Raw genomic sequence first — 17,979 nt, 5'->3', positions numbered from 1 at the left:
GCTTTACGCACTGTTCTGTGATTGGGTGTCTGGCTCTGAGAAGCGGTTCTGGACCAATGGGAGAGGAGTACGTTGTTCTCAGCGATGCGAAATAGAACACCGTTCAACTTCTGACCAGTTTGTGATATTGACGAGAAGCAGAATTACAATGAAGACTAAAAAAATGCGTTTTGTCCACTGTCGTGGGCATTCTTTTTTAGTTAACATTTAAGCACATAATACATTATGTGTTGGAGTTTTAAGCTTTAATGTATGTTAATGAGATCATCGTTGGTTTTTCAGTGAACCACGTCTAACGGGTATGATAGGCTTATAATATAAAAATAATACAATACTGCTGTACCGTGGTGATAGCGATTTAACAGTGACGATCTTATAAAATAAATAAAAGACAACTTTAGGATGTTGTTTTATAATAGAGACACTTCTGTATACTACTATATATTCTGAATTGTCAGAAATTATCCATCTGGAGGCAGCTCCTATCTTAGCACGAGTAAAAGACGTTTAAATATCCTTTCGCTAGGCATTGTGGATCCTGTAGGCTAAAGCGCTCTACATTCCATTAATTACTATAGAGGTCAGCTTCATTGGAAACTACATCACCCAAACTGCACCTGTTTCAGTTAATACCTAGGACACCTTAGCAGCATTTTCAGATGGACGAAACACAGGAGGTGAGTTATTCAGTAGTTATTCAGAGTTCTTTTTTGTTGTTCAATGGCATTTTTCCTACTCTTGAAGGCAATTTGTCAGAGTTTAGACGGTGATTTCTTAGTTTGGCGAAAGGTTAATGAAATTGCTGATATTAAACTTATTAACCAAAGTTGTTCATTACCAAATATAATTAACATATCAAATAAGAATTAAGTCTGCATTTAAATTACTACCTTATTAACGTGATTTGCTTTTTCATCCACGTCTATTTGTTAAATGTTTCTAATTTGCTGACATCTGTCAATTATGATGTGCAGACCTGTCCATGAGATAAAGGACCATGGAAGATCCCAAATCTATTCAAAGGAGGTTTGAAGCAGCTGTCAAAGTCATCAGAAATATACCTGAGGATGGTAATACCTAAATATGAATGTCAAGTATTGAACTTCATGGTTTCATTTATAAATAACAACAACATAAAAAAACGTATTTTTAATCATTCTTTCCTCATTTCACACAGGCTCGTATGACCTGTCCGATGATATGCTGGTTATGTTATACAGTTACTACAAACAAGCTACAGCAGGACCTTGTAACACCCAAAAACCAAACTCTTGGGATCCTATTGGCAAGGCTAAATGGTAATTCTCATCCACTGAAAGAATGATTTTTCAGATTATTTAGAACTACATGTTCTTAATGAATTTAGTGTTTATTTTAACAGAAATGTTGATGTTGTTATATCTAAAGAATGCTTTAAAGAATAACTTGAGCATCAAGCCAGATACGCATATTAAACCCAGACACGTGTTGTTTGCAGGGAGGCATGGAAAGCCCTGGGAAACATATCAAAGGACCAAGCCATGATGGAATATGTTCAGGAAATACAATTGGTTGGTAGTTGTATAGATTACAGAGATGAAGCTCTCTCATATTGAGGTATCACTAAAAATAGTTTAAACCACAAACAATCAAATGTTTTATCATAGATAATAGAAACCCTCCCAGTCACAGACAGGATGGCAGAATTATTGGACGCTCTTGATCCATTTTATGAAATTGTGGAGGATGAGGATGAGGATGATGATGATGATGATGATGATGCGACCAGTAAAGCAGCACTATTATCCACAGGTACATCTCCTATTATTTAAATTCCTTTACCATAATATCTGACCTTATTTGAGCTCCTTTAATTAACATTTTAATGAATGTAGAAACAGGAAGCACTAAAGATGGAAAAGTTGTTGATGATGATGATGATGATGATGATGAGAAAGTTGAGGAGGGGGAAAATGAAAGTAATGAGGGAAATATAGAAGATGACATGGAGATGGATGAGAAGAAGAAAGGTACAAGCAACAACTTTATGCCTTTATATTGTGAAACAATTTTCAAGACAGAGAGCTGTTTTTTTGTGAGTAAAATGTGTTTGAATCTCCTGAAATGATTCATACTACTGTATTTAAGGACTTTTTTATCCTGCAGACTCGAGCACCCATGCAGCAGAGAGAGGACGTTTACCAGTGTTTAATGAAAGTGAGGAGAACAGTGTGACTTCCTCAACCAATGACACTCATAGTTCTCTCAACACTGAGGAAGAAGACGAGGAACTGGCGTATGGTATGTTTTTGTTTCCATTAGTTTGCATTTTTGTGTCCGGGCCAAAGTTACACTGTATAGCACAACCTTCAGTTGAGTTGGAGGATACAACATTTTGGTTTTTGCATTCTGATTAGAAAAGATTCTGCAGCCATTTAATGAAATTACATTGGCAGATAATGTAAATAACGTGTCTGTTATAAACTGTGTGTTTAAAAAATATTATTTGATGACATCATTCTTACCAAATATCACACAGATGACTCAGATGGTGAGCCATACAGCTGCTCAATGGAAAAACCAGCAACACAAGAGAAGGTACAGTCTTTATACTGATGTTTTCAATTCTTTCACAGGCTCAAAAACATATTGCACCTCAAAATCAAGTATAAGAAATAAAAAAGATTATATTTTGCATAATAAAAAAAACATATTTTATTAATAAGGTTGGTCAAATTATTTAATGTTTTTGAAAGAAGTCTCTCATGCTCACCAAGGCTGAATTTATTTGATCAAAAATACAGTTAAAGCTGTGATATTGTAAAATAAATGTAAAATAACAGTTTTCTATTTGAATATGTTTTAAAATGTAATTTATTCCTGTGATGCAAAGCTGAATTTACAGCATCATTACTCCAGTCTTCAGTGTCACATGATCCTTCAGAAATCATTATAATATGATGAATTGCTGCTCAAGAAATTATTCTTAATATTATCACAGTTGTGGAAACAATAATATATTTTTTCCAGTATTCTTTGATGAATGCTAAATTCAAAATAACAGCATTTATTTGAAAACGAATTTTTGTAACAATGTAAAAGTCTGATCAAATGACTTATCATTAAGTTTATCAAAAATAAAATAAAACAAAAAAGGTTTCTTTTAATTTTGGCGTGTAATATGACCTGGCCATGTTTTGTGAGATTCACTCCAGTTCTTTCAATGTTCCTATTAATAAGCTGATTAACTTCAGACAAACCCTTGAAACAACAATCATTAAGAGATCTATAACTGGGTTGAATCCATCATGCTATTTAAGGTCACTCTGATGCATCATACATCAGCAGATATTTGGAAGGGCTGTGTGATTCCTGGCAAAAAACTAAGTATGACTTGAAATCCTTGGCAAAACATGGATTAAGTGACATCAGCTGAAGTCCACCAGTTGATAGTTAGCACAAGAATATGCTTGTGACATTTTTTTGGAGAGAGAGAGAGAACCAAAGGAAGAAATGCATTTGTTTGTCATGACATGTCATGTCAGAGCTAAATAAATGGTAGTATGCGATGCTCTCCCTAGGGTTCAGGAGTTCCCAGGGTCCATTTGGCAGAAGTGAACGTGGTTGGGGCCAACATGCAACAAGGGGGAAACAGAGAGCCTCAGTGTGGGAGTCAGGATGGAAAACCACAGGGAGTGACACCCCCCGTCCCCCACCCGCCGACGCTTGGAACCGTCCAAACTGACAGAATCTCCCCAGGCAGAGGAAGAGGTTGGGCTCCAGTCAGTGTTTGAATAAGTCTTGAGCACCATGACGTCAGCAAGCAATAATGTGATCAACAAGCCAATTTTCCACCAGCATTTGTATAACTTACAATGGGAGTGAATACTATTATACTTCTCCTAGGAAATAATTTCCTAATAAGGCAAGACTCTAATATTGCATTGTGGCATTCATTATAGTTTATATTGATATTTATTTCCTTTCATCACCATGGGCTTGTATTTGTATTATAAAAAGAAAGAAAATACACACTTGCAGATCATTTTAACTCTGTAAATGATATGAAATAATAGTAAAAAAAATATATATATTTTTAAAAATGGAAGAGTTTATTGAATCTTTATACAAAATCTGAAATTTTTTGCATTTGTGTTTTTTTGTTGAGTATAATATTTGATACATCATGTTTTTATTGCTCATATAGTTTGAAACAGGAGAATATGGAGCTCAAATTCAAGGAGGAAAAAAACACCTCAATTTATTCAGAGGCCCAAATTGAGCAAAAATATTCAATTTGGTGCAGTTGCTGATATTTATATGGCCAAAAGATAATATGAAATTCTGATAGCATGTGATATAAATCGATACGATCTTTATAACAGTACAGACGACTTACATAAAATACAAATATATCAGTTGTTGCTCTAAATCTCTCAACATAATGTCTTTGTAAGATGATATTTAAATGCTTAGTCATTACAATTTAGGTATATACTGTTTAATTATATAACAGTTTCTATGTTTGATATGTGTCTGGGAATTAGTTGAAGCATAAATGGATGATTTTTTTTATATACTCTCAGGCCATCGGTTAATGGGGACTAGCCTACCTGACAAACATGAGTGCAGTTTCCAAGGAAATGGTCAGCGCTGGGAGACAGAAGACAGAACGGACAAAAGAGCGTTTAACAAAGAGATCGCTGTGATACTGTCACAGTTACAGGACAACATGCAGGATGTGCTGCACAGACTGACCACACTGGAACATCTTACGGCATCACAAGTAAGACCAGAATCAAAATATATGGCTCAATACATGTAACCACAAGTCTAGACTGTAGATTCCGAAGACTGGATCTGTTTAATCCACCTTATTTTTTTCTGTGCAGTAAATGTTAAAACAATTTGTGTTACAAACCAGCGTGTTTATAATGAAGACATGCATTAAAATAATATGGTAAGAAATACCAGTTTGCAAAATCATGCAGCATAACAAGCTAAAAAAAAAAAGCGGATGAGACATGAAATTTACGGTAAATAAAAAATATATGTTCAAATGTATTTTTTTCCTGTGATGACAAAACTGAATTTTCAGCATCTTAACATTACATTTTATGGTAAATAAATACCATTAAACAACATAATCACCTTCAATAATTCTAAAACCTTCAGAACAGTTAAAGTTGCTATTCATTTAATTATTTATTGGCTTATGTTTGATTTTAGGCTGAAATCCCTCCTCTCAAAACTTTGAACTCCAAGCCATCAAAAAAGGTCTGTTTATATGACGCCAAATACGTGGAATGCAATAGTATGAAATTCCGCTTTATATGAACAGAAATGTTTAATTGTATCTGTGTTTCAGAGATGGTCCTGGTGGACTTTAAACTCGCCCCCCTTCGCCGCGGTGCTGACAGTTATCTGGCCGTTTGCTGTGCACTGGCTGGTGCAGTTTTACTTACTGAAGAGGAGGAGGTAAGCAAAGCTGTGCTGTTAACTAGGCTATATCTCAACACTTTTTTTCAACAGAATTTTTTTGGGAGTAAAACATGTGTGCATTGCATCTTTGTTGTGGTTTTAGATGGTTAAGAGTGAAGTGAAGAATCAGATACCAACTGTATACCATCAGGAGGACTTTCAGACGGTCTGGATATATCTGGATATATCATAACCGTGAACGCTATGATGTCACCCTAACCTCAGAAATGAATAGTATTCAGCAAGGACAGTCATAATGTTATATGATATCCATCAGAATAAATGCTGTTCATTTCAACATTTTATTCATCAAAGAATTCTGGAAAATGTATCACTGTTTCCACAAAAATGTTGAGCAGCACACTGATAATAATAGTGATTTATTTATTTTTAGCAGCAAATCATCATGTTAAAATGATTTCTGAAGGATCATGTGACACTGAAGACTGGAGTAATGATGCTGAAAATTCACAGGAATAAACTACATTTTAAAATATATTCAAATAGTTGAATTGTAAAAATATTTCACATAACTGATTTTACTGTATTTTGGATAGGCTTTTGAACAGTCGTGTATATAATAATCATACCTTTTCTATTGTGTTTGTGATTTGTATGACTTTCAATGCAGTTAGCTTACAGTCGTTTTAATCCATCTCAGCCTTTAAAAGATCAACACATTACTCATTTTTCATTTGCTTCGAAAGATTACATTTCAAAGTGGAGAAATGCTGGAAAAATTAAGTATTTTGACATGGACAGAGACCAAATGCCAAGGAATATTATATGTTGCAGCTTTTCCAAATAGGGGATTGAAAATAAAAATAAAATGTGTGGATTAATTCACTGTACCAAAGAGACAAGCTAAACAACACAGACTTGAAATATTTCTGATATAAATGTCTTCTAGAGTATAGCTATACTTTTTATGTGGAGTGTGGACCATTGTAAGTAGGCTACAAGAATTTAAGTAGTTTATTTTTATAAGCTACAGGCATACAGTACTTATAAGTCTGTTGTTGTTATTGTCAAGCAGGCAATTCTTTTGTAATGTGAATAAAGAATTTGAAAGGATACTTGTTGTATGTTTGACTGCTTAAGACAGATAACGTAGATAAATAGATCGATAGATAGACACGCATCTGTACAATCTGTAGATTACTAAATATTAAAGATTCCTCCTCAAATCAAAGTGACTTCACGTGGGCCCATTGAGATACTGTAGTGTTTTCTACACGGACGCAATTAAAGACAGGACAATAACAATCTGATTGTGTTCAAAAGCTTGTTGCTAACTTATCAGGCTGTGCACGTGGTAGCAGGGAAGCAAGGAGATTTGAAAGGTGGTCTGAAAGCAGACGTCTATGAAAAAACTATTAAGTCATTGACTAACGAGACAGCTATCTTCTTTTTCGGACATAAACACTATTTAGGACGGATAGTTTACTACTAGAACACGGTATGTAAACGCCAGTCAGCTGGCGAATGGACGTCTCTGATATTGCCTCATGAATATTAACTTCCTCGCGTGATTGGACGCTCCAGTAAAGTTACAAAGCAACGTACTTAATATTCATAAGACATGCCATCGCAGTTAGTCGTAATTTACGAGTGAAGACGATTGTATGTGCACGTGGTAAATCTGAAAAGATTGATTAGATTTTCGGTTTATGGAAAAATGCAGGAGGAGGGTTTGATGGACGAAGCAAATCGAGCAGATCCTCCGAACTGGATCCAGCAGCACGCCGTCGTAAGAGCGACTCACATTCCGGTTGTGATAAATTGATACACTGCATGTTTGGACAAGTGACATTTCATTTGTTCTCCTCTTTAGTACCAAGACCTGATGCATTTAGATGTCGGTGACAGTGCTCAAGTATATGCTGCTTTCCTGGTGTACATGGAACTGACGGAGGGTGAGGAAAAATCAAAGTAGTTGTTAGTTAGGAATATAGAAAAGAGACTAAATAACCTTTTCTTTTTTTTTTCTATTCCTTTGAAGTGCGTAAATGGAAGGAGGTGGTTGGAGTTTCCTGGCCAGAGTTACAGGCCGTTCTGCTGGAGGGTCGAGAGAAGGAAGGAGAAGCAGTTCAGATGATCTACCCTCTGCCTTCACACAGATCCATCAAACACAGAGAGTAGGAGACACAGTCAGCATTTACTGTAACACTGTCATTACTAAGCAGCTCTTCGGCTGTGAAGTATCAAAGCTGCTGGAAGTCCTGAAGGGCGCTTAAAAAAAACATCTCTTGTTTCAAAATCACTCCCAGCTAACAATCCCCCTTTAGGTGGTCAAAGATAAAACCTCCATGGCAGTGTTGTGGGAAGGTTCATTTTTGGTTATAAAAACAAACCTAAATATAACCATTAGGGGATGTTCTGTATTGGTTCCATTTAGGTTGTCACAAACAAAACAAAAAACTCCCTGCAATGTTCTGGAAAGGTTAGCTTTCCGTTACCAAAAAAGAACGTTCCCAGAATTTTCTTATTTGGTTCCAATAAAAATGGTAACCATATGGGAGCATTGGAGGAAACATTCTGGCTGCATCCGAAATCGCATACTTCCCTACTATATAGTATGCGAAATGTGACAAAAGAATTATGAAAAGAATTTACAGGACTTATAAAAGAGTAGGCAAAAAGTACCCGGATGATCTACTACTCCTGGTGAGATTCTGAAGTGTGCATATGATGGACACTTTACTATCCCATGAGGCCACGGGAGAGCATTTGTAAATGGCATTAAAGCAACGTACTGCTAGGTCACATGATTATGACAACATGGCGAATGTTGTACATCCGGATTACATTCATACTACACACTACATACATACTATTTAGAACATACTTTTTTTAGTGGTTGTGAAGTAATTACTTATTCAAAATAAGTATCTACTCGAGAGTATGTGATTTCGGACGTGGCCTCTGTTTGCTGGGTTGTATCAAATTCGCAAGTGACGAACCTTGGTTTCGAAACATTTCATAATTCCGATTGGACCGTCCTCTGCTAGATGGTGTTGGTTTGGTGAACCCATGATCGAGTGTTTATAATGTGGTTTAATTTTTAATTAATTTATTGAATTTTAATACTTATAGGCTATATAATACAAAAAGGTGCATATTTAATTGCTTCTAATTGACCTAGTTTGCCAGAACCTGCCTAACAACACAAAACAAGCACTACGCATTAATAAAAGAACGCTTTTTTATATTTAATTATATGATTATTATTACATATTTTGATGTTACATATTAGTTTTCATTGCATTTACACCATTTTGACCAGCAGCCACTGTCTTTCGAGAGCTTCGAAACAGTGAATCGTCTCGCGAAGCAGTTGCTCAATTGATTCAGTTTCAAAAGGCGTAGTTTCTCCCATCACTAGCTGTTAAGAGATTTACACGGCCCCTAGAAGCAACACAAAATGGAATTAAAAGACTCCCTGTCTGCTATTGGTCGAACAAACAGGTAGCCACACCCCTTGCCTCACGCTGTTGGCTGAGAACCAACTCCCATTTCTGTTTTACTCTTCTTAAAAGGTACCCTTCTTTTTACTTATTTTTAAAGGTAATGCTTTATAATAACTTGTATTCATAGCATTTACAAACATTAATAAATAATGAAACTTTGTTTTATAGATTTTCCATTTTAGATGCATGGACATCTCATATCACTAACAAGAAATATATAAAGATGTATCAATCATAAGGTGTTAAGATAGTTTGAGGTAAAGACCAGAAACTTCAGGAATACACTTGACTGCTTTATAAACCTCATCACTTAATCAGATTATTATGCTTTAATAAATGTGACAATTGAATCTTTATAGGTTGCGGACTATATTGGACAGAGGTGTCCCGATGCTCTTGTGTGCAGTGGCTTCTGACTCCAGTCTGGTGTACCAGAGGCTGTGTGATGGCCTTCTGACCCCTGACCCTCCAGTGGAGATCCAAGACCAAGGCCGCCGACAGCATCGCAAACGGAGGTTACAGACGTGAGATGAGCACCCAGGCAGATTGTGATCTGATGTGTGGATTGGGTAGTATTATGACTGATGGAGGCTGGTTTAAATGCATTTATGAACTTGTACTGTCCTTGAAGAGAGACTGAATTGATAAGATAATCTAAGGAACGGACCATATTTGGACATGTAAGACAACTTCTTGCAGTATTACACTTGGACAACACCAATGAGCTGCTTTTTCTTTTTTACTCAAATACTTGAAATGACAGATGTGTAAAATTACACATTTCATAATTCCCCAAAAAATCAAACAGAGAAAGCTGCAAAATAAATTGTTTTTATTGTTGAAACCATCTTCGTTTACTCACCCTGTCATTCCAAATCCAGAAGACTTGTTCCTCTTCGAAACACAAGCAGAAACCTGATAGATTTCTGTCTTCATTGAAAGTCCATTCCACTAAAACTTCGACGCTCAAAAAAGTTCAGACGTAAAAAAGTAATCTGTATGAATCAAGGGGTTTAATCCAAATCTTCTGAAGAGACGTGATCTTTTATAAATGTAGTATTTTATTCACATATAAACATTGATCAACACATACATAGAGCTCATCAAATATGGTAAACGGAAGCTCGATCGTACTTGCTTAAAGGGATAGTTCACCCAAAAATTTTAAATCTGTCATCATTTACTCAAAGTTGTTCCAACCCTGTATAAGTTTATTTCTTCTGCTGAACGCAAAAGGAGATATTTTGGAGAATATTGGTAAACAAACAGGCTCAAGGCCCCATTGACTTCCATATTATGGGAAAAAAAATTATATGGAAGTCAGTGGGGTTCATCAACCGTCTGGTTACAGAGATTCTTCAAAATATCTTTTATGCAGGTTTGGAACAACATGAGGGTGAGTAAATGATGAGAGAATTTCCATTTTAGGGTGAACTATCCCTTTAAACATGCAAGAACCACTGAGCTTTGTTCTAGCACGTCAAGCAAGCTCGGTTCAGCTTCTGTTTACCATATTTGATTTGCTCCATGTATTTGCTCTATCAATGTGAGTAAATGACAGTTTTCATTTTTGGGTGAATAGACACTTTTAACATTAACAATACAGAGCTGGAAAATACATCCATAAACCAGTTGCCATTGCTTGTCCTTGGTTAGTTGGTCAATGTGTATTTATTTATTCATTCCTTCACTCTGCATCACATTTACTGCATTTTTGGCATTAATGTTTGGCCCAACTGTGGTAGGTACATAGAGAACCTAAGCATACATGTGGGGTATTCACTTTAGTGTGAAAATACAGAAATTAATGGCTTACTTTTGTCTCTCATATCAGAAAAGAAAACGCTGTGTGCTTAAGGCTATGGCAAGTTACTGTCATACTGTAAAAGGAAGAAGCACTTCCTGATAATAAAACTTATCTGTGTAAAACTTTCTGAAGGCTGGTTTTGAAACTTGTACTGGTTTACAACTAAAGAAAAGTGAATATAAATGTCAAGAGAACTTATGACATCTTCCTGTTATATAGAACAAAATGGAGTATCTGCAAAATACATGACCTTAAGATACTGTAATTGGCGTCTCTAAACATGGCTAGATGCTGTGATCTATCTCCACTGTCCAACATGTCCTCAAGACCGGCCCTGAAGGAACTGCACTGCTCTCATCCAACAACAAATCTAGTGATGATACATACAGCACTGCTGTCCTGAGCGTTGTAACAACTCAAAGAAAAAGGTCAAAAAGACACGTACATAAAACACTGTGGGTGAAAAATACTTGCTCACATAATAAAAAAAAAAAACTGGAATGCTAGAAATGGCCTCGTGTTTCTGTCCATATTCTTTCACTTCCTGTGTCTCAACAGCATGGACAGAATCACGCAAGTCTCTCGGTAAGCAAGTCCTCCTTAGGAGATATCATCTCCACCGCTGGTCCACCACGTGTAGTGTCCATATCAAAGGGAGCGTGAAATCCAGGATTCTCTGCATGGCTCTCTCCACTGAATGTAGTCTATGAGTAGGAGAAGGCTTATGGGTAGTGTAAGGCAAGGGATCGAGGAACAGTCTGAAAATGGCTTTCCCATTCAAAACTTGGGCCAAATCCCAAGTCTCCTTAACCATTGCCTTTCTGTGCCCCCCTACCGTTTAAATACTAGTCCTCAAGAGTCTCAAATACTGACCTGTAAGACGTTTGGGAGAGTGTGGACTGTAAACGGAGTGAATAACAGGGCTGAAAGTCACTTAACCCCACGCTCTTGAAGATTAGTACCCGTTGGGTAAGGAGGCATGAAAAGGAGTAGTAAGGAACTTTGGGACAGGATTGACTCAATGTTGGCCCGAATCAAACGTCTCGGCATGCTATGTCATATCCTCGTCCTCCGAGCAGTAGTCCCGTCCCTGTAAAAGTAAAAGTACCTCTGAATAAATGGCAAATAAAGACAGGCTAGATTTTCAAATGTTCTCGCAGCTACAATGCAAACGCCGCGTCCACGCCGGATGCGAGCGACGCAAAGTGACAAAAGACTACAGAACCCCTTATAATATAACACTGTCTACGCTGGATGTAGTGCGACATTACAAATTTCCAACAGCAAATTGATGCCTCGTTCTATTTCTGACGTACTCCATGTGCTTGCTACTTCTGATACAAAGGACAAATGGATTTGCAACAGTCACTTTGACACATCCAGCCTCAGGATATTTCTGCGCCGAGTATAGACACGGTGTAAGGTGTTCTGTTCTGATGACTATGTGGTTGTTAGCGCTAATTTAAAATAACCCATCTCAAAGTCTCTATATGATATTCTGGTGCCTTTGGCAAAAATCATTCATCAAATCACTTAAGGTCATGTCACACTTCACTGACAGACCAACGCGGACAATCACCAGATTATAGAACATAATTTCTCAGACATTTCACGACCCGACAAATGCAGATTTCAACATGTTGAATAGGCGAAAATAGGCACCGTCCAATGGCAATTAGACAGGGTAACACACTGATCCGACAAATCCCGACCGAGCTGTCTGTGCAGTGTGAATTGGCCTTTAGAAATGTAATAGCAGACCTCTCCTCAAGTCAAAGGAGGCAGAGTTTGGCTGTCCTGCCAGGACAGCGGCTCTCTATGACTGAACATGCCTACCCCTGCCCTAGTGTACACGTAAAAAGTATACTTTGGGCTTTAGGGACTTCCCTAAATGGCCCCTCACCCTAAGTATGAGTGATGCTATATCACATACCTTTTCAATCTTCTCATCCAGCATCTTGAAGAACTCCTGCTGGCTCTCTGAAGAGTGGATACTGAGGAACAGTCAAGGCTTGGTGAACATCTCATTGGTCGTCTTCTCTCTATTGCTGAATTCTTAATACTCAAGAGCTGAAACCAAACACAAACTCACCTTATCTTATTACCATTTCCGGTGGCATCTTTATGCCTGCCCTTGTGCAAAAGTGTGCTCTTTTCCTGAAACACATACAAGAGGAAAAATAAATGTTCTCCAGGAAGATAAAATGATTATGAGGAGATACATAATGTATCATATATATATAGGATGTATTAATCATTACCAAGTTCTCTTGGTTTCGTGAGTTCGCCCGCTCCTCTTCTCCATGCATGTACTTCACCTTCTCAACTCCTTTCAGTTTATACTCATCTACAACACAGAAAGAGTCAACTGGAAACAGGATTCTTAATCCATTTTACTTTAGTAATTAATTTACTTTTCAGGATATTCAACAAAAACGTAGGATGGGACCAAAATGTATGTTTGTAGTGGATTATGGATAACAGATAACAGACCTAAGGGATCATGTCCAATAAAACCAGGAACTAAAAAAGTAAATTTAGTAAATTTTTATTTTATATAGACTTTAAGGTTACGTGTTCAAGCCCCACAAGAACAAGGCATGGCCTGTGATCACTGTTTCAAGGGAAGTTAAATCCAGGTTCCTCCAGAGGGGATTGTCTCTATAATAGCTGAACTGTAATTCACTTTGGTAAAAAGCACCAGCTAAATCACTACTTACACTAATAGGAATGTAAAAACTGCCTAGTAATTTCCTGCATTCCCCACCAAGAGCTTCAAATATAAACCACTTGGGTTTTTTCTGACGGTTTTTTGCTCATCAATTTACAGCAGGAGTAGAAATGTTGTCAACATTTAGTTACAATTACAATAATTATAATTTAGTTAGATGAAGTACAATATGTATAAACAACATAAAACATCAATGAAAGCTTTTAATGTTTTTGAAAGATGTCTCTTACGCTCCCCAATGCAGCATTTGCTAATTTTATATAGATAAAATACAGTAAAAACTGTAATATTGTGAAATATTATTACAATTAAATTCATGTTATTTATTCCCGTAATAGTAAAGCTGAATTTTCAGCAGCCATTACCTCAGTCTTCAGCGTCACTACGGTTCGGTTCGCTACCTCAATCAATATACTGAGTCAGGAATTTTAAATTAAATTCAACTCTGACTCCATAAATATCGTATAGATTATTATAACAGCACAGCTGGGACACTGACCGGAGAAGGCATCTCCGTTGCTGTAGGCCTTACCCCGGCCCTCTTCATCACTGGGTACAGATGACAACTGCTTGGCTGAGGTGCAGCCCATCGCCTCACTTCCTCTCCTCTCCTTCCTGCATGGCACTCTCTACTGCACCTGTCACAACAAATACAGGTATGAGCTCGCACAGAACTGCAGCAAATAAACCAAAACAGAATACAGTGACACATAGTCTAACATGGAGCTTAGTCCGTCTGTACTGAATGATATACACTGAACTTAACCTTCATATCTGGGTGTGTCACATTTATGTTTCCTCCGTGCTGAGCAGCTGATATGAATTTGGGTTAATAGGACACTGGCCTCAGCACGATGGACGTTGGTGTGTTTGGACATCAGTGAGTAACGTCTGTGTAGTTTATGTGCAAAGAGCGAGGCCTGATCTCAGGTCAGATTCCATGTCATTAGAAGTTAAGAAAGAGAGTAGAAATGGTGGGATGAACTGATAAGAAAAAAAGGTTTGTGAAGATTAAGCGCACAGAGCATAAACAAGTACGTGGTTTCATGTGCTCAAGGTCAATTTTTCTGCAAATTCTGTTGATTTTCCCCCCCCGGAAATTCCATTTTTTCAGTTGTAATTTTTCTGGATTCCATTTGAATTTTTCTGGATACTGTTATAATGGTTATATTAAATTGTATAAGCAATCAAAAGGCAAGTCTAATTAAGCGGGGGGGGGGGGGGGGGGGGGGGGGGGGAAAGAAAGAAAAAAAAGTCCTATTAAATGTAATTTTTTTTAATTAAAATTCCACCAAATTCTGTTTTCAGTTTTAATGGTTTAATAAAGTCTTAATAATCAAGAAGCATGTATAATCAAGTAAATTCATAAAACTTTAACAACTTAATTACAGAAATTGGTGTTAAGTTTTAAAGCATGATTTAAAAAATCTGAACAACAGAGATTTACTGTTAAAATTAAAAACATGGAAGAAATGTTTTTGTATTATTCCTTTAAAAATAGTTTTAAAGTATTAGGCTATTACTTTGAGAAGTACCCTCTGTACAATAGTAATATATTACTGTCACAATTTCTTCAAGTTAAAAACCAAACTTTTATATTGGCGGGTTGTAGTGAAGACCTTAAAGTTTGTGTTGTGTATATGATGATAGTTTTCACAAATAAAATGGTGATTGGATTCCAAGATTCCACATATTCTATTATAATAGCTGATATTTGGGGTAATAAAACAATTCCTATACAGATTTATACAAGTTTTGGACACTTGTCAAGTGTCTTGATCATCAAAAATGATGATGTCATTGCATGTAAGCACAGGTGCAGTTAACCACATTAACAATGGACAGTTGATAACCAGAAAGTCATTCAATGACTAGGCTAAACATTGTTTCAATGTATTAAGATTTCCTCCTAAACTGGTTTCAGGCAGGTTTTCAAGGTGAAGAAACCAGTTTCCTTTTAGATCATGTCTAATGATCTAAAAATAAAAATAAAAATTCAAGTGAGCTTAACCAGAGACTGTATATAGCTGAGATGGACCACTGATATTACAATGAATGGGAGAAACTGAAATGCCCAATAGTGCTGCAGGAATGAGTACTAAACCTGGAAACCTGGAGTTAGTATTTTTGCATTTTAGGTTGCATTGTCCTGAAGCCAGTGGGTTTTCGAATGAGTTTCTGGTTAAACGCCTGAAATAAGATCTGTGGTTAAGTTAACACAAGCTCAAAATATTTTCTTGTTGTATTCTATGACATAAAATACCCCACCGATGAAAACGTGGTTGCTAACAAGTGGCTAAAAGGGGCTACACAACTTGGCTGAGGAACTGAAACGCCATTACGTTAAATTGGAAAACTCATGTACTCATCAAGCCACTTGTACAGCCTTATTTCTATTACAAACTATTACAATTAAAATTTTACAACTTGTAAATAAAAAAAAAGATTTTTAAAAAATGTGTCAGAACCTTAGTAATGGTGATGTTTGAAGTCATTCAAGCGTGGTATAGCTCATTTATAGCCTAACTTTAGCTTTTTACTTATGGCAAACTTCAAATGATACATTTAAACATAATGAAAAATTGAGTGTTACTTGCTGTTTCTTTGTAATTATTTGGGACATTTACAGGCAATTTCTCAATGAAAATCCAGAAACCAAATTGTTTTCTAGTGTATCATTTAAAAAATAAATGAATAAATATTTGCACTTGTTGAAAAGAATTATAAAATTACAAAAGCAAAGATAACCATATCATAATATAGCTCTTTATTGCAAAATAAAATAAAATAATATAAAATAATTCATATTGTGAAACAAGATTTTGTTCATATCGCACACCCCTAAATGTAGTCAAATTGCATGTCATTAGAAATAGTAGAAATGGTGGGTTGAACTAATAAAACAACTACAGGTTTATGATTTTATATATATATATATATATATATATATATATATATATATATATATATATATATATATATATATATTAGGGCTGTCAAAAGATTAATCGCATCCAAAATAAAAGTTTGTGTTTACATAATATATGTGTGTGTACTGTGTATAATTATTTTGTATATATAAATACACACACATGCATTTATATATTTAAGAAATTTTTGCATACATATATAGTGTATATATTTATATATAATTTATATTATATATAAATATTTTTTTAAATATAAATTACACATTTTTCTTAAATATATACAAGCATGTGTGTGTATTTATATATACAAATTTAATTATACACAGTACACACACATATATTATTTAAACACAAACTTTTATTTTGGATGCGATTAATCGCGATTAATCTTTTGACAGGCCTATTTAATATATATATATATATATATATATATATATATATATATATATATATATATATATATATACACATATACACACACACACATATAACTAAATTTAATTTTAAAAAATTGGTCTTGTAAAGAGCAGACTTTTATAATTCGAAGACGTCATTTCTTGTGCATGAGAATTATCCAATCAGGGCACGCATGCAGCAGGTCCAGCTGGAGCCTCGCTCGCGCATAAAGGGCCCTTGTGTGGCATCAAAAGAGCTGCAAGCAGCGGCAGCCAATCCAATGAGGCAGAACTAATCGCTCTCCGAGGTGAGAGCAGAACCGTTAACTCACACCACGTACAAACACCACAGAGCTCCAGAACAAGTGACAACTGTTCCCATGCGCTGATCCTGAACAGCGCGACACGTTTGTGCACGAAACATCAACTAACAGCAGAATTATTAATAATATCCATCATAGAGCAGAGCGCACCCGTGACGTTTTTTTCTTTCAAAACTAACATTGCATCTTGTAGCAAACGAGCAATGTGGCCTAGTAGCGAATGTGCATAATAATAAACACTTCATAACGAAACCATAAACAAAAAGCCCTTAAACTAGCTGCGCTTCCACTGCAGATCGTCACCATCGCTTACAGCTGCAAACTGGTATTGACGCACATTAAATCAAATCGGATGCGATATGTTTTGTTGGTAATGTTCACCAGAACAGGACAACAACAATGGTCGCGACGCAAAGGCACATTTGACTGGAATTCTGTTCTTTATGAACGCAGAATGGGGTGAGGGCATGATAAAACACTTTATGCAGCGAATCTTACCTTCAGTGCAGATGCAGAGTTTAATAGCGCTATTCGTGATCAGGAGAAAAGCGCTCAAGCGGGACCAGCTCAATTCAGATCAGCCCACAGCCGCGAATAATCGATACAGAACCAGAGTCGTCGAGCGACACGATCAGTGTGCACAGACAGAAGCAGTCGAGCGCGATTAGTTCAACGGATGACTTGATTGATAGAATGCAAAAAATATATTTAAAAACGGGTTTAAAAGACATACAAATATATCTGTGTGACATATCTTGTGGGACTGCTCATTTATAAAATAGTTTTTAAAGAAATTTGTACATTTGTGACCAAACATTTTTTTTTTTTTATGAAAAATACTATATTGTTAATCTTTTACTGAT

At 36.2% G+C, this 17,979-nt stretch overlaps 3 protein-coding genes across 5 annotated transcripts; 2 read left to right on the top strand and 1 right to left on the bottom strand.

Annotated features, from left to right (window-relative positions):
* Positions 1-636: 636 nt before the first annotated feature.
* acbd5b (acyl-CoA binding domain containing 5b) lies at positions 637-5,461 on the top strand (the record flags this gene model as incomplete). Its single annotated transcript, XM_082172357.1, has 11 exons — positions 637-677; positions 975-1,070; positions 1,178-1,298; positions 1,478-1,550; positions 1,647-1,791; positions 2,146-2,280; positions 2,519-2,577; positions 3,561-3,750; positions 4,566-4,765; positions 5,209-5,256; positions 5,348-5,461. The coding sequence occupies exons 2-11, from the start codon at positions 998-1,000 to the stop codon at positions 5,459-5,461; spliced, it is 1,158 nt and encodes a 385-aa protein (XP_082028483.1). The 5' UTR covers positions 637-677; positions 975-997.
* Positions 5,462-6,725: 1,264 nt separating this feature from the next.
* Positions 6,726-9,778, top strand: tsen15 (TSEN15 tRNA splicing endonuclease subunit). 2 transcript variants are annotated; one of them, XM_082172359.1, is made up of 5 exons: positions 6,726-6,919; positions 7,145-7,210; positions 7,295-7,376; positions 7,463-7,598; positions 9,290-9,778. In XM_082172359.1, the coding sequence occupies exons 2-5, from the start codon at positions 7,157-7,159 to the stop codon at positions 9,456-9,458; spliced, it is 441 nt and encodes a 146-aa protein (XP_082028485.1). In that variant the 5' UTR covers positions 6,726-6,919; positions 7,145-7,156; the 3' UTR covers positions 9,459-9,778. The 2 variants fall into 2 exon arrangements, with proteins under 2 accessions (XP_082028485.1, XP_082028484.1); XM_082172358.1 differs by having other exon boundaries at positions 6,727-7,210.
* Positions 9,779-10,582: 804 nt separating this feature from the next.
* LOC309500676 (uncharacterized protein C1orf21 homolog) lies at positions 10,583-17,763 on the bottom strand. Of its 2 annotated transcripts, none has more exons than XM_082172360.1 (6): positions 17,615-17,763; positions 13,968-14,106; positions 12,999-13,084; positions 12,830-12,894; positions 12,671-12,731; positions 10,583-11,827 (listed from the first exon to the last, which is right to left on the bottom strand). In XM_082172360.1, the coding sequence occupies exons 2-6, from the start codon at positions 14,056-14,058 to the stop codon at positions 11,789-11,791; spliced, it is 342 nt and encodes a 113-aa protein (XP_082028486.1). In that variant the 5' UTR covers positions 14,059-14,106; positions 17,615-17,763; the 3' UTR covers positions 10,583-11,788. The 2 variants fall into 2 exon arrangements, with proteins under 2 accessions (XP_082028486.1, XP_082028487.1); XM_082172361.1 differs by having other exon boundaries at positions 14,001-14,106.
* Positions 17,764-17,979: the final 216 nt, after the last annotated feature.

This window comes from Leuciscus leuciscus, assembly GCF_965113295.1.
Source record: "Leuciscus leuciscus genome assembly, chromosome: 6".
Taxonomy (NCBI): domain Eukaryota; kingdom Metazoa; phylum Chordata; class Actinopteri; order Cypriniformes; family Leuciscidae; genus Leuciscus; species Leuciscus leuciscus.
Note: the sequence above shows the minus strand (reverse complement) of the source record. Positions and strands in the feature narration are given on the sequence as shown.

Excerpts from the sequence above, each read along its gene's own strand:
- tsen15 (XM_082172358.1), top strand. The coding sequence starts at position 7,139 with ATGCAGGAGGAGGGTTTGATGGACGAAGCAAATCGAGCAGATCCTCCG. Across the intron at positions 7,211-7,294 it reads GGATCCAGCAGCACGCCGTC|TACCAAGACCTGATGCATTT; the intron begins GTAAGAGCGACT and ends TCTCCTCTTTAG. Across the intron at positions 7,377-7,462 it reads GTACATGGAACTGACGGAGG|TGCGTAAATGGAAGGAGGTG; the intron begins GTGAGGAAAAAT and ends ATTCCTTTGAAG.
- LOC309500676 (XM_082172360.1), bottom strand. The coding sequence starts at position 14,058 with ATGGGCTGCACCTCAGCCAAGCAGTTGTCATCTGTACCCAGTGATGAA. Across the intron at positions 13,085-13,967 it reads CAACGGAGATGCCTTCTCCG|ATGAGTATAAACTGAAAGGA; the intron begins GTCAGTGTCCCA and ends TCTGTGTTGTAG. Across the intron at positions 12,895-12,998 it reads CACGAAACCAAGAGAACTTG|GAAAAGAGCACACTTTTGCA; the intron begins GTAATGATTAAT and ends TATGTGTTTCAG.